The 26,486-nt window shown below is 44.6% G+C and overlaps 1 protein-coding gene across 4 annotated transcripts; it reads right to left on the bottom strand.

Moving 5' to 3' along the window:
* Positions 1–324: 324 nt before the first annotated feature.
* ubr3 (ubiquitin protein ligase E3 component n-recognin 3) lies at positions 325–26,343 on the bottom strand. 4 transcript variants are annotated; one of them, XM_076039898.1, is made up of 40 exons: positions 25,871–26,339; positions 24,647–24,786; positions 24,283–24,435; positions 23,931–24,086; positions 23,759–23,799; positions 23,461–23,527; positions 23,243–23,373; positions 22,749–22,965; positions 22,209–22,388; positions 21,422–21,555; positions 21,036–21,122; positions 20,891–20,956; positions 20,628–20,717; positions 20,402–20,530; positions 20,272–20,324; positions 20,037–20,170; positions 19,492–19,577; positions 19,265–19,406; positions 18,766–18,862; positions 17,618–17,759; positions 17,415–17,519; positions 17,160–17,330; positions 16,520–16,552; positions 15,210–15,655; positions 14,190–14,278; positions 12,230–12,379; positions 11,971–12,104; positions 11,242–11,352; positions 10,954–11,154; positions 10,643–10,779; positions 8,437–8,522; positions 6,214–6,319; positions 4,536–4,636; positions 3,604–3,728; positions 2,603–2,710; positions 2,287–2,412; positions 1,908–2,087; positions 1,295–1,504; positions 1,032–1,171; positions 325–736 (listed from the first exon to the last, which is right to left on the bottom strand). In XM_076039898.1, exons 1-40 carry the CDS (start codon positions 26,302–26,304, stop codon positions 619–621), a joined length of 5,556 nt encoding a protein of 1,851 aa, XP_075896013.1. In that variant the 5' UTR covers positions 26,305–26,339; the 3' UTR covers positions 325–618. The 4 variants fall into 4 exon arrangements, with proteins under 4 accessions (XP_075896013.1, XP_075896015.1, XP_075896014.1 ...); XM_076039900.1 differs by having other exon boundaries at positions 22,737–22,965; positions 25,871–26,335; XM_076039899.1 differs by lacking the exon at positions 16,520–16,552 and having other exon boundaries at positions 22,737–22,965; positions 25,871–26,338.
* Positions 26,344–26,486: the final 143 nt, after the last annotated feature.

Here is a 26,486-nt window from a genome sequence, read left to right as displayed (position 1 = left end):
GTGGACTTGTCAGCGGAACACAATGAGTGCAGGCTGCTGCAACATCGCGACACTCATCAGTAGCCTGAAACTCGCGCTGCAGCAGAGCAAGTTTCCATGAAGGAAGAAAAAAAACAAAAAACTGATATGCATCAACGTTAGCATGAATGGTGCAAAATGTAACTCAACCTTCCAGGGACATTCAGCACTTACTATATAAATATCTATTTCTTTTTTTCTTTTTTTTTAATCTGAAATAAATAGGAGACTTCAAAAGTCCATCCCAAAGCATACAGATTTTTGTGGGCAGAGTTGTGCTTTACAGTTTGACCTTGATCCAATTGGTTTTGTTTTGTTTTTTTTCCCGTTTCCCTGGTTGAAAACCACACAATACATCACTTCAACGCACACATGTGTTAATCTTTAGGCATGATTGTACACCAAACTTCACGTAAAAACCACAGCCGGGGCAGCAAAAGAGAGAAAAAAAGAAACCCTCGCTGGATGTTTTGTGTTTTAGCATGTTAAAGAGTCGTCCGCAGAACAGCTTGGATTGAGGCAGACACGTAAAGCCAGGGAGGGAAAAGAAAAGAAAAGGAATCTTTTCCGTCATTGGGTTTCAGTGGACTTTGGAAGATCTTAGAGTCCATTATAGTGAGGCCCCCAACGCTTATTGATGTGATCGAAGGTGTGCGATACCCACTGCTGCTCCAACACTCGATACCTCTCTTCACACAGGAAGAGAGGCTTGCCACGACTGCAGGATGGGAAAGAAGAGCAAGAGCATGGTTAAATGTTTGGCACGAAAAGAAATTGATTATATTTCTAATATTACCAGTATATGTTTGAGCTTGGGCAAAAATTGTTACACATCATAAACTTAGCAAATGAAAGAACAAAATAAGCACTTTGGAAATCCCAATTATTCCTATTACAGTAGCTGTCACATGGACATTTTTTAATTTCTAAAGAAAATCGGACACAATTTGGCTTTTTAATCAATCTACCAAATACACTTAACATGCACACTGAGGTGATGTGGCGCCACTCACCGTAAATCGCGGTCCTCCTCTCCGTGAGCATCGAGGTAAACGGAGCCCCAGAGGCAGAAGCGATGTCCACGGATGATGATGATGACTGAGGCGTTGATCAGTAGAAAGATGCCCGTAGCTGCGCCACAGTGCTGGGAGTGCTGCATAGTAAGCGACACACACACAGACACACAAGCGCTCGCACGGTTAAGACATTGCTGCAAAAACGCCACGCGGCTCAGGCATCTCTGGACGGAAACTTGGAAAAAGTTGAGAGAACTTACCAAAACGCATTCACAGGTCCCCTGCTGCTTGCAGCACGCACCTTTGAGACAGACAAAGGCCCCGCAGACAAGGCAGAGGGCGGGGTCTTTTGGCACCTTTTTGCAAGCAGTGCAGGCCTTCCTGTGATAGTACTGGAAGATGATGTTGTAGTTGTCAGGCAGCTGGAGGAGACGCGGCGCCACCCACTGGTAGTCCTGCACGAGCAGGGTCTGCACAGGGAGGAGGTGACAGAGGCCGGCGTCAGCACCATGGCACCAGTAACAACATAATATTGTTTTTTTTAGCAGTGTGTGATATGATCGTCAACAAATAATGTTAATTGTAGAATAATAGTAATAATTGTTAATAATGCATAAACATAGAGCATGTGATCCTCGAAAGTCTATCTTTGTCACTGTATTGATAAAATATGCATAATTATTTATTTCATTTTCTTATGTACTGTATTTTTTTTGTACTTTATTTCTCTTATTGCTAGTTCATATTGCAGTATTGACAACTTTTGCCATCTATTTCTACTCGTACACGTTGAGTTGGAGGCTCAATGGAATATCAACAAAACTTGAGTCTGATACTGAGCCAAGGGGACAACTTTGAAGTTTTTGTACGCACCAGTGATTGCTCTGTCTGCATCTGTGAGGGCCCGGTGACCTCAGCGCACCACTGGGTCACCAGGTCGAAGGCGTTGACGGCCCACTGCAGACACGTGGCACTGTGCACCATGCTGGAAGGCTGAGGGGCCGAAGGTAAGAGGCCCAAACACACAGCCAGGGACAGGAACTCCTCCTCCTCCTGATGACACACACACACACACACACACACACACACACACACACACACACACACACACACACACACACACACACACACACAGCAAGCCTGGTTTATTAACCGCAAAAACATCCTCTAGTTCAGGTGCGAGCAAAGTAACTTCACAAAAAAAAAAAAAAAACTTGTGACTGTAGCGGTGAGGTGACCCTGGACAACACACCAGGCAGCCGGTGAGGCCATCTCCATACAGGTGGTGCTGCAGCAGGCAGGAGAGGCGGAGGAAGGGCAGGCAGGACTGCTGCAGGCTGAACTCGATGGACTGCGGGGACCACACACTGGAGATCAGCTGCGGAGGAAACGACAAGAACGGCCGATCAATAACTGGCACGACAGCTCGCTGATAATCCCCTTGATGTATCTCTCCTCCTCCACCACCACCCGAGGCGGGAGTCCAGAGCGCCGTTTCTCAGCCGGACGCGCGATTCACCCAGAGCGAGTGAGAAGAGGTGTGGAGTGGCCTCGGGGGACTGACTCACCATCGAGGTTTCCTCTGGGTTCGCCCTGTAGATGCTCTCGCTCTTGGAGAGCTCGCCGATGGTGTGACTGAGCAGCGCTTCAAAGGACTTGTCGGCGTTGGTGGCGTTCTGTGGCGAGACGCGCAGGGTGAGGACATTTGGAAAACATTCAGCCGCGATCTCCTTCGACTGGCCAACACTCAAGCAATTTGCTATCAGCGTCGTTGCAACCATGTGCAGACAGATGGCGCCGTCTTGTATGATCAGCGGGTTCCTTGCAGCTCGCTTAAGAAGAATAGAATGTGTAGCCGCTGCAGCGAAGGCATCTAAATAGCAATCACTTCAGACTCATGTCACCAGACTAAAGCTCACTACAGTTTATTATATTATTATATTCTCTAGCATCTGATTAAAAGGTTCAGATTTGAAAACGGCCGCGCGTTCTGGGGAGAACGCGGCTGTTTGTGTTGTCATTTTCCTGCGGATGCTGCGAGCGTTTATCAGAGAGGATGTGGAGGAATTTTAAACAGCGCTCTTATCTCGTCTGCTCGGTTTTGTCACAGATTTATTGGGGAGGAATTTCAAGCGCGCGGTCTCCCTGCCTCGAGGCTCCTCGTCTTTGTTCAGGCTGAATATTTTTGAAAGAATTTCAAATGAATTAAAAGGTAATTCCACCATATATGTGTGGGTCAGACCGCTAGTATGAGATCTCTCTTATGGACGGCCGACCTGTGCTGCTGTTCGGTGAGGCTAATCCATGATGAGCGGAGACGCTCTGTAGGAGGGGGATTCAGCTCTTTGTCTTTTCACAATCAAGCTCGCCAATACAGACTGAACAGACTGAGGAGATGCACTGAAAGAAACACTCCCCGGCAATTGCTTATCCACACAATGAACATTGATGATGCCAACGATGTGCGTCATACAAACAAAACTCAGTCACTGACATATTTCAGCACGATTCCTGAGAAAATTAATTTTGGCTCGGGCATTTCACAGCGAGGCTTCTGTTTAACTTCTACCTTCTTGAGCGCTCCGGTCGCACTCCAGGCCTGCCTTTCTTCTGGGCTGAACTTGGAGGAGAGAGCAGCCAGAGCCTGGATGAACTGCAGGTTGTACAGCATCTTCACCACGCAGCTGAAGTGCTCTGCGCAGAAGAGGGAAAAGCGACACTGGTAAATCATTCGTGCATAGAAATTCAGTCTCGGAAACATTCCATTTGGCCCCAGTGAGCCGCGTGCGGGATGATTAGCGAAGTGCTCCATGTGGAAAATGAAGCCTGGAATATATTGAAGTAGAGGAGGGGGAAAAAAGAAGAGAAAAGAGAGTGTAATTTGCTCTGGAACAAAGAGATGCTGACAGGTAACATTGTCCTGGTTCCGGTGAGTGTCAGGACACACAATTAGGAGAAAGAGAGGAAAAGAAAAAGAGCCAATAACATTTGAGTGTTCGGGGACTGATTATGTGTCAGACTTTATATCTACCTAAAAACAGAGCCACTGTTTTGTAATTAATTGTGAAGAAAATAAAATGAATTTCTGACATTTTGACACTGTTTTAGCCATTTGCCCTGGTAATCAATCCAATCAGGAGCTAATCTTCCCAATAAATGTGCCTTTCCCTGCCCAACTGTCCCCACCTGCTAAAGCAGTCAATAACATGATCAGCCAAACATCCCACACTGAACGTGACCACTGTGAGCCCAGAACGCATCTTTTCAGAAGAAGGGCAAGATGTGAGTGAAGGGCACCCGTAGGGGGCGTTGGCCTCCCATCGGAGGGGTCGAGACTCTGTGACCCCTGCAGCCAAACAGCCGCACCGGCCGTACAGATAAGAGACGGGAAAGGCTCCTTTGCCAGCGGTCGGCCTTGATTACAGCAGACAGTGATTTGGTTAGAGGAGGGGGAGGCTGACAGGGGAGGGCCTGACGTGACTCAAGACGCGAGAACGGTACCTCTTCGTAGCGGCTGTGGCATCGTTAGCACGAAAATGATGAGGAGGGACGGGACGTCTCTGAACAGCATGGGCACCTCGGGTCTTTCGTCCTCGTAGCCACTGCAAAACATGCAAACAAGCGTTAGGTTAAACCAGACACATTGTCATGAGAGGGGAGGGAAAACTAGCAAAGCATGTTATCCTTTGCCATCCTAGTGGCTCGACAAGCAGTTTTTTTCTCTTCTCTCTTTGTACTATTTTACATGTCATTTGCATGCCACAACTAATACCCATATTCATTCTAAGCTCCTGCAATACTGTAAAACAACATGCATTTGTTATATTGAAAAAGCTTCAATAAAAAGGTCTTAAATTAAAAAAAAAAAAAAAAAAAAAAAAAAAAAAGCATCCCAATGATCGTAGTAACACAGTAAATGACACTTTATTTTTCCACCGCAAAGGTCCAAATTAAAATCTTTGCACAAATTGATTAATTCATCACTGAAATCATCTCTGAGAAGCTTTTGGTGAACTCACTCCAAAGCAGCCACACCTCTTTGCCCCAAATCACCGAAGCTCTTGACAGTCAATACATTTTAAAATGCAAAATGTTCTCTGGCAGTGAACTTCCTGTCGCTGCACACGTTTGAAATAAAAAGCTGTCCTTTGTGACGGCTGGGCAGCGGGTGGTGGTGGTGGTGGTGGGGGACGACCACGTAAAGACCAATCCTGTCCTCTCTTTTAAAGCCAACTCCATTTTAATGCGATCTTTCTGTTGACAACGCCGTAGACAGGCCGGCACTCTGCTATTAAATGGGGCCTCGGGGCTTTTCAAACGAGAGCAAGTGCACTTAAAAGAAGAACACCTTTCCATTACGGAAGCACTCAGCACTTAATTTGACCGCGCAACGAAGAAAAGCCTCGGCGGCTGCGGCCTTTCCTCCGCTGCGTGTGAAACCGTAACACTCTCCCTTCTTTATGGACAGAAACAATGTTTTAAAAATGTCTCCGTCCTATTTAGCGCCCGACGGCGTCTGTGTTCAGTTCCCCCTCTCAGAGACCCGGCAAAAGGATGTTTAAATGGCGAACGGCTCCATTGACGAGGAGAAGCTCGACCTGCATCGTCAGGAGAAACGATGTTCGAATTCTAAGGCCGAGACGCCGCGCCTGAGGGAGCCGTCCCTGGTATTCTGCTGCACGGTGCCAAGGCGCCAGCACGGCGCCGGATCGATCCAGCTTGGCGGCCGCCGTCGGACTCGCTGCACCGAGAGCGACGGCGGAGCGGCCGGTAATTTGCCAGATGCAGCAATTATCGGTATCTATGGAAACCGCGCACGGTCCCCCCCCCCCGCCTCCTTCTTCCGTTTTTAGCTCCTCTTTGTGTGGAGGAAAAAGCTGTTGGGGGGGGGGGCAGGAGGAAATGGTGGCGTTTAGTGAGAGAGGGAGAGAGGGAGAGTGAGAGAGAGAGAGAGCAAGCAGGGGCGAGCGGGAGGACAAAGTGGCACTTTGATTGCATGTTTCCAGGAGGGAGGAATAATGTGGGGGTGAAGTGGAAGTGGCTGCTGCTGCTGCTGGTGTGTGTGTGTGTGTGTGTGTGTGTGTGTGTGTGTGTGTGTGTGTGTGGGGGGGGGGGGGGGGGGGGGGGGGGGATGAAGGATGTATGAACACATCGAGAAGCGCAAGACAAAGTCACTCACTCGGGCTCCCTGCTCTGCACGACCTGCGTCAGCTTAGTCCAGGGGTTGTAGGCCAAGTCGATGCTGTAGAGACGCATGTGCATGGCCAACACGTGGAACAGCTGATCTGCAAGGCAGGAAGGGCAGAGAGGCACCGTTAGCGTACAGCAGCAAAAAAAAATATTCCAGAAAAAATATTCCCAATGCTGTCACAGTCTGGGTCAGATTTAAAAAAAAAAAAAAAAAAGAGAAGAAAACAGGTCGAGCCAGACGCAGACGCGGCTGCTCTGTGGTCAGGCCTCACCTGTTTACTGTCAAACTAATGGGACATGAAAAAGGCCATGACACATCCTGACAATCTTTTGTGTGCAGCTCTGAGTGTGAGATGAACACTTGACGCTGCTGACTGGCTTTATCGGGTTCAAAGCCCTTTAGGACACTCTGGTTGAAAAGTCAAGTGTGAAAAAGCATTAATGCAGCTACATGGCCCTCTTGTGTTAGTAAATTGGAAGGCTTTTTTTTTTTTTATGTCTTTGTAGCAAAAAACACAAACAATTTACCAAGACCAAATTCTAAGTCATGGACATGTAACTGTGTTGCAGATGAAGCACATTTCAAAACCAACTCCACCTTTTAAATTAGTGGCACAGCTTCTGAAACAAAGAGAAACCAACACCCCCTTCTTATTTGTTTTAAGACAAATGAGAGGCCGTAATGCAGCAAATCGCTTCAAACCATCAGGTCTTAATGGGCGACTGGACACTGTCAATACTTGGAGCAATACTGCCCTCCAGTGGTGAACGGACACACGGCAAAGAGAAAGTTGACGGCCCTTCATTACGTCCCATTTCATTTCTGCAGCCTGGTTCCTCTTTCCTCTCAGCCCAGCAAAGGGGGGAAGAAGTGCAGAGGAGTCAGAGGTGAGGTTAAAAAAGAAAAATCGGGTCTGCCGTCTGTTCCACAACATGCACAAGTCATGAAATTGAAAAATATACAGATGAGGAAGATTTAACGTGATGCTCGCGCACAACGTCTGCCAGTGGTTGTTCTGTCCTTGGATGAGCCGCATGAGGGCGGCTGGTGTCACACCCCATTATACAGCTTTCTGAAAAGGGTACGCCAGGCTATCTGAAAAGAAATTGCTGCTATTCTGCCAGTTCAAAATGTCCTGCTTCAGCGGCAGAATCCACGTCACCCTAAAAAACTGCACAAAAAGAGCTCAGAGACGGGAAGGAGACTTCTGACATTCATGATCTGATTTTCAGTGACTGTCTTCATTAAAACTGGAAAATGCATTGATGGTTTGGGTTAAAAAAATTAAAATATTTGAGCTTTGACGACAAAAACTCTTCAAACCATTTCTTTGCATCAAACAAATAAATTAAAGATGCAGTAAAAGCTCTGTTGGCGACAGACCTTTTCCTGAGAATTGATTACAATACAAATAATTACTACTGCGCAGCAAATATTGCAACAAAGCCCCCTTTCAAAAAACTATTTCAATTGGGTCACATCTCTTGCAGAAAAAAAACAGGGAGCACTGAACCCAACAAACACAGCAGCAACAAATTAATCAAATAATGAATCAATTAATATCATTCATTACCATTAAAAAATAAAAATCCAGATACTGCTAAATGTTCAGGGTTTCCTCTGAGGTCAAGCTGGACTCCCAGTCTCAAACCACACTCACTCACTCACTCACCCAGAATCAAGTGCAACCCCACTTGACCCATTTGTCTGCGTCGCTCACCCAGAGTGTTCTCAAGAGCTCACCTGCTGCACTGTCTGCCTCGCCTCAAATTGTCAATCGACCTCCTTTTCGCCCCCTCCCCCGTCTTTCAGTGATTCAGCGGTGGGTTTGATCTCAGGCTGAACACTTTATTACTCAACAGGCCAAAAAGGGAAATTATTTACAGGCACCTGCAGCCGCACAAGTCCCGGTAATTGCCAAAATGAATAGAGCAGAGCAAGTGTGACATACAATCAATGACGCGGAGCAGTGCAAGTGCTCACAGTGTTCATGCACCCACCCAAGCACCCACAGTGCACTAGTGAGCAAATTTAAACAAAAAATAAAACGGATAAAAAGGACGTAAGAAAATTAGAATCCTATCAAAACGGTTTCGTTACCCAAATAGTATCAGGACATTGTGCCTTCTGTGTCTTCAGCTTGTGTGTGGCAGGAATAATTGAATGGGGAAATTGCACAGGAAACATTAGAAAATGCCTTTTAGTACTCACTGAGACACGAGCGTTTGGCTGCTGCACTCGCACCTCCAGAGCACAAGTTCCCACCCCGATGGACAAGTTCCAGCTCCAGGTTTGTCCTGAGGAAAGACAGACAGACAGACAGAGCTTGTGTCACAATGAGAGCAAATTACAAATCCACAGCTTCAGCAGGACAAGTAGGCATTTCTTGGAAACGGACAAGGAAATGTTTAATTAAAAAGGTCTTTTCTTATATACATTTCAATAGGAAAAAATAAAAGTAATGTACACATCATAAATTATAATAAATCATGAGATGCTATTGATCTGTGGTTCCATGATGAAGGTGGGCTTCAGGGTTGTGCTCATTAGCTAGCGTTGGTGACCGGGTACAATGTGCCATTAACTTGAGATCATACTGTTCTTTTCATCCTTTCTTAAATGAAAGTGCATCTTTTGCACGTCCTATTCTGTCAGAAGGCAGGTCCTTTAAATTTGATCACCCTGTAGTAGAGGAGTAGAAAAAACCCATCACGGATTCATCGTACGTGGCGTGATTCTGTGGCAGAACTTCTTTGAACCGTCGCACAATAGAACACGCGTGCGTGTCTTTTGCCAGCAGGAGCAGGCGAGAGCGTGGCAGGGTGTACTGGCACAAACAGATGAGTGTTATCGTATTCAGCTTCCCGGTTATGGCTGCCTGTTCTTGCTGGTTTGATTAGGGAAGATGAAAGATGGTGCAAAAGTCAATCCATCTGCTTTTCCAGTGTGTCTGTTTTGCAGCAGCAGCAGCAGCAGCAGCAGCAGCAGCAGCACCGTATCAAATAAATGACAGCCTTCCGAGACTGATTCTGCACAGACTGAAGCATTAGCATAAATGCTGTTTCCCACACAGTGTATGCATAATCCCAACTGTGAATGTTCCCATGCATATGCAAACACACTTCACCCCCAAATTTTAATCCTTGCATAGCAAGGCAGTAACAAACTGTACAGAAAAAAAAACCCTCTGTGAAACTACATCGATTGAGTTGAGAGATAATTATTACTACAATGAGGACAATGTGGGCCTGTTTTCATCTGGGGACCGGCCACTTCTCTCTATGGGCCGGGCAGATGGGGAAAATCCTGAGGTTTCCTGGGAGAAAAAGCAATTTCACATAGATAATGCAGCCACGACGGAGCTCCATCTGGCTTTTGCTGATAAGAGTGTCCCTGTGACAAAGGAATTTTCCACTCCTCAGGCAATTTGCGCTGTTCATTGAACTTCAGAGAGCCAACAGGCGCCCAGACACACTCGGGGGATCTTTGTGATCATGGTGGAGGGCGAAGGGAGCGGTGGCGCCCGGTGGGCAAGAGGTCCGCATGGACACACGACATGAAGGGCAGCGGCTGAGTTACACTCAAAGACACTTTCCAAACTCTGACAGGCCTGCGGTGACGATACAAATACCTGATAAAGAACCGTGTACTATTCTCAAAGGTAGTTTCCGTTGTGTTTGAGTTGAGGAGCTGACGAAGCAGCTTCCAATTCTGTAAAAGGGAACGGGGACATTGCTCTGCTTTCCATGTGCTCTTTCCTAAGAATGCAATAAAAAGGGAAGAACAACCAGGATGCATAACCTAGATTCCTAAATTGACAAAATAAAGGTTTTTAAATATGAGATACACATGCTCCATGACGTCATCATTTAAATGAACTGCAGAGGGCAGTACTTGGACCCCTGCAGTCCAAAAGTTAAGCCAGGGAATTTGAAACAAATCAATAATCAGGCAGTTCCAATAAGTCAAGATCAACCGAGAGCCAACACCACTTCAAAGTGGCTGAAAGTGACAAATCTGCTTATGTTGCCTTCGAACAGCGGCGGCCGCCTGCCTGCCTGCCTGCCGACACTTCCAGGACCAGTGCAGCAGCAGAATGACAGGGGGGAAACAAATCAACAAACGCTTGCACAGCCCTCTGGTCAGATATGAAAAGAAAAAGCAAAGCAATCCATACATTTAACGCAAGCACTCTGCGACAACTGCGGTATTGGATTTTACTTCCATCTCAAAGTGCCTCTCCAGGGCAAAATACAAACCGAGCGAGACTCTCACTCTGTGCAAGGACGATGTCTTTGCAGAACGTCAACCTTAAGTAAAAAAAAAACACGAGTGGCCTCAGTGGTGGGTGGTGAATGCAGGTGTGTGACATGAGGTGAAGAAGGCAGTGACAGTTCTGACCAGCACTGATCCTCACCTGGCCACAGAGTACATGAACAGGAAGTCATTGTCAGGAGATCCAGGGTTCTTGCCGTAGTCCCTGTATTTCTTCTTGGTTGTGTTCTTGATGTCTTTAGTGACAAATTCCATCTCTTTGCTCAAGTTGGTTTCCGTCTGAAAAAAGTGAAATAAAAAATGAAGAATGGACTTTTAAGAGGAGAAACTAATGGACAAAAAAAAGACTGGCATTTGATGCTATATGAAATATGACATTTTGATACTGAAATTGTGTGAGGCAACACCCAGAGTGGAGACGTTACTTGAATCATGCCGAGTCTGATGCCTTACCGGGAAACGTCCTATTCTCTCCTGCAGGTCCTCCACCTCCTTCACCAGCAGACACATCTTCTTGTTGGTGGGTGCGTGCCATGCGCCCGCTTCCACGTCCCGCCCCGGGCGACAGGGGAGGACGCTGTTGGCAAACTGTCGACAGAGCGGGCATGTGAACTCGCCTTTGTCGACAGAAAACCCTTGGAGGACCTGGTCGTTCTGAGCGGGGGCAAAACAAAACAAAACATGAATGCCAACATTTTCTGCTGTTCTGAGATGAAGACTGATTTCTTCATTCCAGTTTACCCTCAGAGATTCCATGTACGACTTGTGGCAGTCAACATGCAGAGTGTGTCCACAGGTCTGGACATAGACGCCTCCGTCCCAGCCTATAGACACGGACTGCAGACAGGAGCTCTGCAGCATTTACAAGAGACACACGTTGGTGAATTACAGAATGCAAACACGGCTGAAGGCAAACAGCATCTTAGGAGCTTTGACTTGCTGCGTCTCCATGAAAGTTTTTCGCAAAATAGAAGTGATATTTCGAAAATTTCGACAAACTACAACTGCGGTCTGCAGGTGTTTCCATTGAATGGTGTGAAGTGCGTTGGGCGTAATTCTCGTAAAATTTCGTCCTGCAAGATCACTTTGAGGAGGATGGAGGTACAAAATAGTTAGCATTTTCACTTGAAGTGAACTGGTCACGTGACACGTACGAAAAAAATGTTTCCATCACACTTTTGCCATATACCTCTATCGATATGTCTGAAAAACGACCTCATCAAAACCTTTTAGCCATATTTGAGAGGTTTTTCGAAGTTTGGGTGTTTCCATTACCAGTTTTTTATTGCAATATTTTCCACAATTCCAGGTATAATGAAAACGCAGCTACTGATGTGTATGAACACATCAAACTACAACTAAAATATTGAGGCACTTCAAAGCAGCAGCTTTTGACAGACAAAAACCCTTTGAGAGTTTTGTTCGATTGTGTGTATTGCGATGATATACTTGTGAATTTTTTACACGTACGTCTTTGAAGAACCTCTGCATGAGGGTGAGCCTGAGGTCATTCGCAACTCCACACGTGTCAGCAGCGTAGATATGTTCTTCATCACTAGTCGGGAGCTTTTTGGCTTCTTCACTTTTGCAGCGGTGTCCCAGCACTGCCAATCACAAGGCATTGTGAGAATAGATACATTTAAATTGCCGTAGTTACAAGCATGGAACAACCAACATTGCAAAAACAGTGAGTGTGAATGTGGGAATTCTGGGAGATGGAGCGAGTTACCTGAGGACGCTTGGAGGAGAACCACGAGGCCGATGGGCCTGTCCTCTGTGGAGGGTCCACTCTGGCCACATATCACGCAGTCATAGAAAACCTCAGACTCCACCACTTCAGTGGCTCCCACCTCCATGGCTGCCTCGGTTTCAGGGGATTCTGGGAGGCATGATGAGATGGTGGGGGAAGTAAAAAAAATCTTTAAAAAAAAAATCTAATTTCATAAAAAGATACACCCAAAACCACAGGCGCAACAACACAACGTAAATAGTGTCAATCTAAATAAGGTCACAGTCACATGCCTTCCATCTGCATCACTGGCCATAGGATAGGAGCTAATTAAGATGGTGAAATTAGTTTTAAATGTTAAGAACTGTGTTTGATTTTTTTTTTTTTTTTTAGCAATAAATATTGTGGGTAAATGTCAGGCTGTGGCTGCAAATTGATTTATTGCTTTATGGGGGAAACATGTTCTCAGGAGAGGTCATGGTGTTCCTGGGGAAATGAAGGATGTATTAGATGTCAGTGATACACCATTAGGGCTGGAACAACCCCTTGCACGGAGCAACAACGGTGTGAGCATGTTTTTTTTTTTGTTTTTTTTTTTGGAAAACGAAAGAAAAAAAACGCACACAAATTTAAAAAGTGATGGAACAAGGTCACACAAGCTACTGTTTAATCCTTAATAACAAAGAATATGCACAGCAGGCTTTCAGCTGGAAGCTCGTTTATAAAGAATGCTGAACAAATACACAGAAATATCTTTGTATCTTTTGGTTTAGAAAACACACTATATTAATACAGCCTAAATAAATTTGAGCCGTCAAAGTTTAACATTTAGATACTTAAAATAGTTGACCACTAAACGTGAGAACTTTAAATCTACTTTATTTCTCTTGGATACATACAAAATAAAAAGATAGAAAATAAACTAAACAATGTATAGAAATTTGCCATCCTTTTCTATTCGTTTGCCAGAAGCTCCAAGAATTATGGATTTCTCAATTACTATAACTGGTTGTTTAGAATTAATGCACACGAACAGCGATATACTCACAAGTGTGCTCATAATAACGTTTGACTCTCTTGGACTGTATTTACTGCAAAGCGAGCTGCCTCGATGACATTTAACTGTTTTCGATTCCACAAGCGACGGCGTTTAGTGCAAAGCCAGCAGTGGCTTTTGAATTAAAGCAACTAAAATTTCCTGCTTAGCACAAAAAAAAAAAAACAACCTATATAAAGGTCAGAATAAAGTCCTGCCAGAATACTCTTTCTGATCCCAGCAGCCATTACTCATTTGCTAACCATGCTGTGTCAGGGTGGGTCCTGGGAGTCCACCACTGCTATAAGCGTTTTGATCCTATATGCCCTCCGCCTGCAGCCACCCACATTCCCACAAGGATCGCCCTCCTCTCAATTTGTCCTAACAGGCCTGCAGAGACCACCAGCAGTGACGCGGGCCGCTGTCACCTTGCCCCCGTGCGAAAGCACACAGCGGCGATGAGTTTATTTCACTGACAGCACTTTTTCTCCCCCTCTCAAGGACGACCGCACCGAACCGTCTTTCAAACAACAATACACTGTGTATTTTATTGTTAAGCTCTTGAATGTCAATGTCAAAACAACCCCATTTAATAAGCAGATGCTGCAGGAGTGCAGCAGCTCACGTGCTGGTCCTGCCGAGACGATTAACAGCTTTAATGTCCAGATCAGCTGGCTGATAATAGCAGATTTATACCTCACATTTACGACCAGGTCTTCACAGAGTGGCTTTGACCCCAAGGTGTTTTTTTTCAAAGGAGATATACGTGAAATTTAGGTGATTTTATTGAGCACAGTCTTTCACATTGCACTGCAGAAGAGCACCATCTTGGCTCTATAGTTAGGTTTTACAATGCTTTATTTAGAGTTTTAAAATGACACAAAGAAAAAGATGAGGGGAAAAAAAAAGAGGCTGGCTTCTTACCAACATCCATGGCCGTTTCCATGAAACTCTTTTGCCTGGAAGCGAATTCAGCCAGCAGCTTCTGCTGTCTCTCCCTGGCTCTCTGACGTCTGAGAGAAATAAAATACACAATGTGTACAGCAACTCACATTTGTAATACAACCAACTACAAAATAGATTTTTCTTAATTTCTAGTGACTGTTATTGGAGAACAAAAGTCAAGTAAAAGGACAACATTGGAGAAAATCTTTTATGTCACCGACAAGTTTAGGAAAAAAAAAAAAAATCACATTTTCATTGCAGTAGCTTAAAGAAACAAAAATCAATGGTGGTATGCATGGAAAAAAAAAAGCATGCCGCTTTGCAGCACGTGTAACGGACTCTTTCGTGTCGCGGCCGCCTGTTTCTAACAAAGCCGGCGACGTGCGCGATCGAAATGTCGATCACGGAGCTAATACGGTGGATAAAGCCCCACTCTGCAGACTCCCAAGGATGAGAGCTGACTGTAAATTAAGTCCCTAATAAGAGGACATAAACAAATGCTGACAGGAGAGTCACAGCTCGATAATTTTCACTGATGGTGTCAAGGGTGCTGACAAGCAGCATGAGGAATGGGCGGCCGTCTCCCGCTCCCTCGGTGTGCTCGCTGGCTGCGCTGCTACCTGACCGTTGCCTTGGAAACAGGGCGAGATTGCGCGGGCCGGCAGGGAGCTCTACCTTTTGCCTTCGGGCACGAGGTGAAGTCGACCCCAAAACAGACAATTATTAAACGGTTATGGGCCACTCCATCATCATTACAGCTGCGGGAAGGGGAGGGCGGACGCAGACAAGTTGGCGAATGCGAGGTGAAAAGCATAAACCAGCAATCTAGATTTTTTTTTTTCACCCCCCCAACAAGGAATTCTCCCCATTTATCATAGGCAGCACAGATTTGCATAACAGACTCAAGGGCAACCTGTGGTAACTTCATAGTTTTTTGTGTAAAATGTGTCTTTTTTATCATTTCGTATTTCTTTTGTAAAACTGTGACTGTTGTGTTACCTCTCCTCTTTATCCATGGTCTTTTTATCGGAGGGGCTGTTCTTCTTCGGCGGGACCGGAGGACAGACCTTCCCGCAAATGTCCTGGATGCTGCGCTTGATTTGACAGCTGCGCGTGGCCGCCTTGGTGAGGATGCGTTCGATGGCCGTGATGCCGTCCCCGTGGGCGTGACGGTTCGAGTCCATGTCCTCCAGCCAGGTCTCCGACAGCGAGTTCTGCTTGGACGACAGCTTCTGGTGGAGCTTGATGAGGAGCGACAGCATGCTCTCGCGGATCTCCAGGATCTCCGTCACCAGCTGGGGCGGCGTGCCGGGCGGCACCCAGCGCGTAGACGAGCTCTTGGGCCGCACGACCTGGGCGGCCTCCGTGTTGCTGCGGTTGATGATCTCCTGGAACTTCCTCCGGCGTTCGGCGACGAGGCTGAACACCTGAGCTTCCCGCAGGTTCTGAGAAAAGAGCGCACAGATTCAAGTGCCATAACTCAACAGTCCTGTAAATAGTGTTTTCAGACTACATCCGAACATTTTCAAGTAAGGGACGCACATCTTTTGAGCACACTGGTACTGGCATTGTTATGCACAAGTCCATAAATTATGACATACACATTAAAACATCAACTCATACAATTCAAGTCCACACTACACTCAAGTATGCAAATATATAGAAATTCCTTAAATAAAGGCCTCACTTGAGTTTTTAAAGGGAAGATCTGCCTTTACACACATATACACAAAATAAAATTAAATCATCAATAGTCTGACAGACTTTGATGCATTGGCCAGGAGCTACATTACCATAGGCAGACAGGCAAATTATGCAGAAAAAGCCTAATTAGAGACCCACAATAAAATTCCAGCTGACGCTTCACAGCTCCTTTGCTGATAACACGCAACAAACATATTCCAAGAGAAAAATCCTGGCTTTAAAGCACGCAGGCAATGGGAGGGACTCGCATGACCTGACCTGACCAGAGAGGACCCCAGCTGCGCTGTTAAATAAACATACATCATATGGCCCAGTCACGGCAACATCAATCATACTGACATGCGGTTAAAAGGCATTTACCCTAACCTGCATGACATATGAAATTAGTTTCAGCAGGCGGGAGGGAGGGGGGAACAAAAATCGCTGAAGCGCGGCACTGTACACGTGCCTTCACACAAACGCACACAAAACGGCAGATAACCCTTTGAAAGGCACAGAACAAACAGTCGTTAAGGAATTCTGCCATAACGTAGATAAAAAGTCAGTCGCATGTGGGCACATGATGAGCCGACAGCCCACCCACAGGCACAGACGTGGATAGCTACCTCTCTCCAATTGCCTGTAAGACGCCTGGAGTTCTGTGGAGCAGGTAACAGCAAAATGAAAGATGTGAAATAAATATGCTCAGATAAAAAAACAAAAAAAAAAAAACAACACTGAAGTATTTAATAAGAGGTGTTTAACCCAAGTGGGGACTGTTTCAAACTTTTGACCATGGTTGCTGCCCGTTCAACTTAAGACAAGTGAATAAAAGTACAGCCAAAGTGAGCAGCCACGATGAGCGAAGATGCGCGGCTCCATGTTGAGACTCCCCGAGGATACTTGATATTTTGTTTACTTGCTGTACACACCCGTCCCCCTTTTATGTGCCATACGCCATTAAACTGAGTGGAGGAGTGAAAACCCCACCTGATCGCTAATGTGTCGGTCCATTGCCCGCTGGAGGACAAAAAGACACCCGAGCAAATGTGGCAGAAAACACTGGCCTTGCATGCTCTCTGCTGTATCGATGGTTAACCTTAAAAATTTGAGTGGTTTTCTTGCACGAGCAGGAAGTGCAGAAATGGAACTGGTGGTGTTGGGAGTCGTGTCAAAAAAAGCTCTGCCTTGTTTTTGCGACAGCGACATAACACCATTACGTGTATTGTAGCGGAGGATGTCTTGCAGCGGTGCAGTATTGCTTACCTGGCCGTAAGAAGAGGCCTCGGTGCTGGTGCTGGGCGGAGCCTCTCTCTTCACCTCGGGCGCCGTCTCGGGAACCCGCACCCTGACAAAGTTGATGACATGGTGCAGGTTGGAGAGGAGATTGGTTCCGGGGAACCAGCTGTCATGGCAGTGCTCCTCGATGCAGGGCTCCTAGGAGGAAAAACCCCTGTCAGACACTGTACAACTACACTGCGATGAAGAGAACAGCTGTGACCCAAACAAAACTCATCTAACCTCGTCCTCCTTGCTTTCTTGAACCTGGTTGTCCAGGCCGAGCTCGATCAGGTAGAGCACCATGCAGAGGACATGCTCCGACATGTTCTGATGATCCATCCAGATCTAAAACATATTAAACAACCAGCAAAGGGAATTAGTATTGTATTTTGGCCTCAATGCAGTGCCATGGCCAAATGATGGCAAAAAAAAGCAAACCTCACCTTGTAAAGAAGGGTGAAGATGACAATATGGAGAGTCTTGCAGTGCAGCAGCTTGATCAGGCCTCTGTAACACGGATGCAGAGGAGTCCTCTCCTTGTACGGAGGCCACGGGTTACCGGTGTGCATGCCCGACTGTTTTAAACTGGATGGGAAGGGGGAATACATCAGAAACAACACAGAAGACAGCGAACCACGTCGTGGTGTGCCGACTTCAAAAAACATCATGTCGAAAGAAGGAAAAGTTTCAAGAAGTGAAAGTGAAGCCGACATCGTTCAAAATCATTCAATGAGTAAAAAGAAAAACCGATTGAGTCCAGGCAACCAAGAAGGCAATGGGCAGCTCAGCCGCTCTATTAGCAATGATGGGATCATTATTATACAAAGCCGAGCCGCTCTGACAGGCAATCCATCATATTCAAATGGTGTGAATGAGCAACATGAGGCTGTATTGCGCTCTGAAGGTGGCAATGGCAGGTCCAATATGCTCCAAGGAGAAATAAATGCCTTCGTTCCTTATACATCTTTTTTTTTTTTTTTTCTGGGCCACAGCTGGCCGTGAATACTGCTTTGTGCGACTGAATAAAGCAAAGTTTGCTCTAACCACTTCTCATTAAAAGGCACATCAAAGAAATTCAGGCCCCAAAAAAAAAAAAAGTTATCTTTTCTTTGTCAAACACAGAGACATTCAGCTGGAGAATCGCTCGTTATAATTAGCCACCAGACTCGCTCCGACGACCTTCAGGAAAATGAAGCGTGCGGTATCTCCTCCAGTCACGCGTTTGTCTCGGGAGACGCCCGTGCCGCCCACCGAACAAGAAAGATTTCCTCGATTCTATTACAACTTGGGACTGTAATATTGATTCTTCTCGACAGCTACCTAATTGGAACCCACTTGAGTACCCGCAAGACCTGACCTTTCTTATCGGGTCCCTGGACACACAGGTGGGAGAGGCCCCCCTGGCCTGCATCATAAAGCATGAGAGCGGACAGAACCTTGTTTTTTGTTTTTTTGCCCACGTGCATGGTGGACCACAGTTAAACCAAACGCATCAACATGGGATGGAAAAAATACTAACGCGGTGTTTTTATTTTTTTTCTTTAAGAAAGTTTCATAATCATACACGGTTAAGGCAACCGTGTTTACTTACAAAGCCGAGTATCTGTCCATTGCTGATTGGACATCGCGGCGATAGACGGTCCGCAGGATGACCATGATGGGGTCAAACTCCTTCTCCCACACTTCCGCTAGAAAGGACAAGAGAGAGGAGGGGGAGTGTTTTATAACCTCCTCAACACAGAGGTCTCGATGTACTTGATGTTCTTGTTTCACCTTGGGAGTCAGTGGGGTAAGTATGCCCCCTAGTGGCCCACTGAGGAATAATGACAACCCAAACACCAACATTTTCTGCACTGCTTTTCACACTTTACCTTTTAGAATGGATATAACTATATATAAAATAATCTCCATACATTTAGTTTATGCGTCAATGTATAATCAACATCACACTTTAAAAAGGGGTAGTTTAAAGAAATAGTAGCAAATACTATTCTTGACTCTCCTAAAGGTTATCATAACAGGACAAGCAGTGTAACACTATTTATGACTTTGAACTAGTTCAGAAGGTCAACAATTTCAGCTTCACATACCTTTGGGAGTGTACATGCCCTGTTGCATTGAGCCTCCGGGCTCAAACACAGGTGCTTTGAAGTCAGCCACAGCAGAGAGCATCTCCTCGAAACTACAGCTCCCTGGCACAACGCCACTCTTTGGGTTGGGATTCTCAGGGATCTAAGGAAATTGCTATTAAGGAAAAAAATGAATTCCATCATCGTGTCCACACTTGATTCTAAGCCGACTGAAATTGGAAGGATACAAGATCCAACAGTGCGCTGTGTGTACGGTCATTCATACACAACTGAGAGACCATCTCAGACCGAAGGATCTCGTCATCGGTCATTCCTGTTAATGAGAATGAGATGTTGAACGCACTTCAATTCAATAATAAGAGGCCTCATTTAAAGATGAATTAGATAAACAAAGCAGATGAGAAAAAAAAATACAATTTAGACAACTCTAGCAAAATTCATTGCATCTTTTGTTGTGTTAATACTCGGTCAGGCAGCAGATTTCCATAGACAAAGCAATAACAACTCAAACTCTAGCCAAATGAAAACAGCACTTATTTGAATTTCACTATTGATTTCACCACAGTAAATACTTCAACCCTGCAACACTACTTAGGGCTGTCTATTATAGAAGACATTTGGCAGGCAAACTGTGTTTTAGTGTAAATGAAACACCGGCCATTTAGTCATGTAATTTCAACACTTCGCTATGACCACACGTATAAGTAAAAAAAAAAAAAAGTACTTTAGGATGGCAGTGTAATGCGCAAGCTCTCTGTAAATTAGCACTTACCTAAATGAATTCGAAGGCTGGTCAGTATGACTAAAAAGGTTAGTGCACCTTCAAGCATGGGCCTCTCCTGCTCAGAGTCTAAAACAGCATTCTGATGCTGCGATGCCATAGTGAGCAGGTCGACCACTTTGAACCTGGGTGAACACAAGAGAATAACAGAAATACTAACTGAAAGTGCTGAACTATTTCTTTTTTTTTTTAAATGCTAGATGTTAGCAAAGGAAGCAGCACAAACCTCTCAAAAACACTCGAGATGAAGTAGTCAGGATCCAGCCTAGACGCACATACCTGAAAAGAAGAAAAAACAACGTAAGGTATGATTCAAAATGTATTACGGCAACTTTCTCTGCCGCAAAAACACAAACCTGGAGTAGATAGATGTCTGGGTCGATCATGGAATTGCAGAAATGTGACTGCACGTAGGTCATCGCTTGTCCTTTTATTTGCAAACCATTTCTCACCCACATGTTGCTGTGGATCTCTGACAGACTTGCCTGCAGACAAACGTGTTGATATGATACAAATTGATATGTTGCAACAAACATAAATAAACATCTACAGAAACAAATCAACCATCCTTTTGCGCTATACCTGAATCTGAAGAGGATGAACCATGATCTTCATCAACATCTCTTGGTCAGGCAGGAGGCTGTCCAGGTCAAGGCCTTGGCACTTTACGGCCTGCCAACCAAATAAATGGATTTCAAAACACACACACACACACACACACACACACACACACACACACACACACACACACACACACACACACACACACACACACACACACACACACACACACACACACAATCTGCTGGAAATGTTCCTAGACAGATTAAAATCCTCTGACATACCTTACTGAGGAACATGGCATAGTAGCGGTGAAGTGGCAGGTGAAATGTCACTTGATTTGGAGCCGGCTACAAGGGATATGACAGCTTTGAGAAACTGAAGGGCAAGCTTACATGGTGAATAGAGACCTTTGCAGTTAACCTTTACCTCATCGATGAAGCCAATGGCATCAAACCACGTCTGGAGGGTGTCCAGACAGTAGCGCACCACAGTTTTAGTATATTCTTGCGTCTCCTGTTTGGAACAAATGAACAGTTTAAGACCTCAGACAGGATTAAACAGGAAACAGATGCAGAACTTGATATATAATCAGAGTGGATTGCATTCGCACCAAAAACACTGCTTTCCATTCACTACAATTAGTCACCCTGTTCCAGCTCTAGTTATGTTTATCCTGAGCATTGACCCCCACAATACAATTGCACATGGCCCCGCCCACTTTTAACACAGCTCTTATATTTGGGGTGAATGCACCATATATGATCATCAGCAATGCGGACGGAGGATGCTGAGCGTGTAAAGAAGGGACTTACTTTGACTTTGCAGTGGGTCAAGAGGCCCCACATTGGTTGTGCACAAGCCTCCAGCTCTGCTGCAAATGCTGCATAGTATGTCTGAGACTCAAATTCCACGTGCTCATTCAACTCCCTCTTGTTCAGATTCATTCCTAGCACAAAAACACAAAAGAATCAATGCTTGTCAAAAGGATCACACAGTCAGATGAGCAAATGTGAGCGAAATCAAAGGGAATTGAAATTTGACTTGTAAAATCATTTCTATTCCAAACCGCTTCACCGGCAGTACATTTAACTCATGCATATTGCAGAATGTATTTTTGTGTAGTCATTCTTATTTGAAAGAAATGCACGTTCCTGATAAAAGTCTACATTTACAGAGAGAAAAAGATGAGTGATGTCCTGCAGACTCATGCACAATGTAATGGTGACACCTGCGCCAATAGCCGCAGCAAGAAGATACTCAAGTCCACTGTGTTATTTTTAGGGCTGTGGTGGACACGCGGCAAATGAATGAGTGTTACCACATTTGCAACCTTTAAAACTGCGGTATAAACAGGTCTCTCCCAATTTTTGCACAGTCACTGCCCCCAGTACAAGCCCACCTTTCATCACTTACGAGCCTTTTGGCATTCAAAGTTTTTAAATTGAATGTGAAAAAGCTTCTACCAAAGCATATGTACGGTGAACAATTTATAAAGCCACCGTCATGAAAATACCAACATAAGCACAATCCCAAGATCTGCCAGGAGGACACCACAGTGTGGAACCCCCTGAAAAATACGCAAATAAAGGAATTTCTTACCTTGAAAAACAGACACGAAGCTCATCCACAACATCAACAAGGAATGGTCCTCCAGGAACTTTTTTGCTACACTTTGGTGTGAGAGGATGTTAATAAAATCGCTAACTAATGGCCAGTAGGTGTTGTTCTTCAAAAGAGCCTCACTGCAGTTCACCACCACATGGCGACTGCCCTCCTCATCTGCAAGTAGACACAAAGACACATACTGAACACGTTGATGTTTTTTCCTGCAAAAATACATCAGAATGCAAATGGTAGGCTCATCCCAAAAGGCATCCATATTAAAAAACAAAAAACAAACAGAGAATGCCTTTATTTTTTATGTATGTTCCTCATTGCATCTACCTAATTAAAATCGACAAAAAAAAATGTTTCCACACACACATTGCTGCAGAGGTTAGCGGTTACATCAGAAAGGTAGCAACTGCCGTTAAAAACGCTGCATGCCCATAATTGAAAAGGTGGCAACCTGGGAACACATCTCGCCATGCTTTAGTCAGTGTAAAAAGTGGTGATCAAACAACTCACCCTGAAGCTCACTTTTTACAAGGCAGCTGTCCATCATGTAGAGGAGGACCGTCACCATAATGTCCAGCAGCTGGCACTCCTCTGTCACGTGCCGAGCCAGCTCCTCGTTGCTGAAGAGCTGGACGCTGATATGTACAATGCGGTTAGACATGGTGTCCGACTCGTGGCTTTTCATCAGCGTTGTCATGATGAATGCATAATGCTGAACAAATGTTTTTGTGAAAGTGATCTGCCGGACGAGAAGAGCAAGAGAAAAGACCGTTACACAATCAGAGCTTGCTGTCACAATGCGGCAGCTTTCAAGGGCGCTTTCATTTGCTTTCAGTGTCTAATATGACAAGCAGCGTTTCCGATAGTATTACGTCTCTGCCAATTAACACAAACACACACACACACACACAAAATAGAGGATAAAAGAAAATCACAAAAGAAACCTTTCTGAGAGAAAGGGTTGAGTAACAGCAGAGACATTTGCAATTATGAAGTTATAAATGAACAGACGATACCTTGTAATCTTGATCTGGCAACATGTTAAGTAGGAAGGTTACCATCTTCTGAGGAAACTCATATTTTATTGTCCAGAACAACAGCTCCTCCAGAAAACACTTATGCTTCAGAGTTTCAATGATACATGGGTCTGAGGGTGAAGATGACAAAGCATTAGACAGACAGATCACTGGGCTGATAAAGGTCAAAAGGTCAATCACATTTTCTTTACATTCACCTTTGGTACTGCTGCTCAACTTTACCCTCTTTCTCTGACCAACTGACAACCCAGCATCCGGGTCCTCCTGTGAGGAAAAAAAATGAAAATATACATATACAAACATGACTTGTAAAAAAAAAAAAAAGAAAGAAAGAAAAAAAAGAAAGAAAGAAAGAAAAAATGCTAGTTGATTAAATATTTCATAACATAAACATTAATCTTGGGTGATGCTGAGCACTCCTTCATGTTTAGCCAAACTCAATCTAAATTAAAAATGCATATAAATACTTTTCCAGACATTAGGGCTGGGTCATACCTCTTTATTAGACTCATCCGGGCTTCCTGGAGCCGTTGTTCCTAGGAAAATAAACAGTAAACCATTTCTGCATATAGCAACAGGCGCAATTTAGAATTCACTGGACAAATACAAACAATGCAAATGTCAGCCGGAAAAGAAAACTTCATATCCTGTTGAAGGTTTCTCTTACCCAAAAGCACCATTGCTCCTGCACCACCTTCAGCCCCAACAGCAACATCAGAAGAAGCACCTTGGCCTTTGTCCTCCATGTACACCAAACCAGAATCCTTCAGCGCTGACAAATATTTCTCATAGTTCTTTTTAGCAAACAGATTCTCCTCTTGACCTAATAAAGGGGCACAACGATTGGGGGAATGGGGGAATAAAAATTTGAAGAAAAAATATATAAGAAAAATCATTGATATTTTCTTAGACTGCAAATACACCAATAAAACATATTTTGTATGCCAAGACACATTATGAATTTAAAATATAATTTCAATTCCATAAACCACTGAGCGAACTGTTGTTTACAAATTTACCCATGCACAGCTCCTTGAACGTTTGCTGATTGGTCAAGATCTTTGTCAACACGGTCCTCATAGCTCCACCCATCTTTGTGAGCTCCTCCAAGAAGGAGATCTGGGGGTCCAGCTGCTGCAGGACTTTCTGTAGATCTCTCTCAGCTGAGCTGTCTGGTGAGGCAAGATAAGGGGTTCCAAGACATCAAAAAACTGTGCGCTTGAGTTTTGTGGTAAACACTGACTGCTGCCTGACACTCACAAGACATTCAGCCATGCAACAAGGGATTTACATTCTATTCAAGACATCAAAGATAAAGCAACTGGACAACAACTCATATTTGATCATCTTTGTAGAGAAAACACTTGTCACAAGTGCTCTTACCAGGCTCAACGTATCCATCCCTCAGATACTGTATTATACAAAGGATGAAGCGGGGGAGAACCATCTCTGACATCAAGAGAAGGTCTCTGGGTATGGAGGGGACATTCTCCCCAGTTTTCAAATGGTGTCTTCTGCAAAATCTGTTGAGGAAAAGAAAAAAACACTGATATTGCAGGTGTGTCCCAACAACAGAGCAGTTGTTGGTTCTGGTTTCAATTCATTTCCTCTTCCATTACTCTGTACAAACAAGCATGAGCAGATTAAATCACCCTACTAAGAGGCATCGGTGAATAAGTATAATTTAAATGTAGACGCCATTAGAATTTCTAGAAGTTCCATCCACCAGTTTGATGCCATTGCACAGTCTTGTTTATGATTATACACTACTAGTCAAAAGTTTGGAGACACTCTATGAATTTAACGTCTTTTATTTCATTCTCATGACCATTGACGTTGCAGTTGCTCACTGAAGGCATCAAAACTATGTATGAACACACCCAAGTGTAAAATAATTCAAACACCTTATATTTAAATTCTTCAAAATAGCCACCTTTCATAAAAAAAAAAAAAGAAGCCTATTTAGAGTTATTTAACGTGTTTTTCTTTGCTGCATAATTACATACATCTTGTTCATATATTTGATGTCTTCAGTATCTATCTGCACTGTAGAAAGTTGTAAATGTTGCAAAAAAATTGTATGAGAAACTTGACAAGCAGTGTAGATTAAATTAGTGGAGCTAGAGATAGTAAGAATTTCAATGACTTTCTGTTGGTTTGATTTAAATATTTTACAGTTAATTTTCCTAATCGTGACTGTCCATTAATTGACGCCGTTTACAAATGAGAGGTTAAAACCAGACGAAAATTAACAAGTAATGGAAATGATAGAATAACACACTAAAAGAAAAAAAAAATGAATTGTCTCTAAAGGTGTAAAGCCGCTATTGCGGAAGACTGGAGTGCTTGTCAAGATTTGCTGAGCTACTCTCCGGGTAGAGCTGCTCAGTCGTAGGCTACTGTAAAATGAATAAGAGGAATGTTCCTGTATTATACTGTGGGCGACTGGCAGAAAGTCGAAATGACAACACGTGCAAAATGATTCCGCAGCTGACAGTCGTGAAGAAATGACACAAACGTAGATATTCCCCACACGGACCTGTCATAACAATACCGGACAGTTAGCATCGGCCGCTAGGCTAGCTGCTAAGGCTAGTCTGGACTTACCCACTCTCTCGCATGACATTACTGTCTCCACAGTCACAGGCCCCGCCAGCCTGGCTCCTGAACATGTTAAAATCATGGCCCGTGTGGTCTCCGTTGTTGAAACACTCGGCACACAGTGACATGCAAGGGGAGATGCCACAGGTCCGGCATCGATATGCCACGAAATTAGCCGTCCAAACCAAGCCGCACAGAGTCGCGTTGTCATAGGACCGGACCGTCTTGCAGAACTCCTCAAAACCTTCGCCTCCTGCAATTAGACATTTGCACCAGTCAAGGGCTTCTGTGTCCGACGCTGGTTTTTCGGGGTTGACGACGACGTCAAGCAGCTCTTGAAGTTGCCGCACACCGGAGCTATTGTCAGTCCGATTTAAGTCTGCCTTCAAATGGGCGGCAGTAGCTTTCTTATCCCGGCGTAGCAGCGACGCCGCCATCATGCACTCTGGCTTGTTGTCCACAAATTTATTTTTGTTGTCGTGTTTTTCATGTTCTCGGACTTTCTCGCGATACAACCCGTTGCGCGTTGGATGACTGTAGAATTTTCTTAGGCAACTTTGGATAATTTAGAAATCTTTAAAGCCAACCGTTCTCCTTTCATGTAGAACCTGTGACGTGACAT

Source organism: Nelusetta ayraudi, unplaced genomic scaffold (assembly GCF_046127955.1).
Source record: "Nelusetta ayraudi isolate G7.1 ecotype Tasmania unplaced genomic scaffold, CSIRO-AGI_Nayr_v1 ptg000060l, whole genome shotgun sequence".
NCBI lineage: Eukaryota > Metazoa > Chordata > Actinopteri > Tetraodontiformes > Monacanthidae > Nelusetta > Nelusetta ayraudi.
This window is presented reverse-complemented; position numbering and strand designations above follow the sequence as displayed.

Coding starts and splice junctions, on each gene's coding strand:
- ubr3 (XM_076039900.1), bottom strand. CDS start 26,304: ATGATGGCGGCGTCGCTGCTACGCCGGGATAAGAAAGCTACTGCCGCC. Junction 17,520..17,617: donor TCTTCACCCTTCTTTACAAG/GTGAGGTTTGCT, acceptor AATATGTTTTAG/ATCTGGATGGATCATCAGAA. Junction 10,780..10,953: donor AGAGAATAGGACGTTTCCCG/GTAAGGCATCAG, acceptor CACTTTTTTCAG/ACGGAAACCAACTTGAGCAA.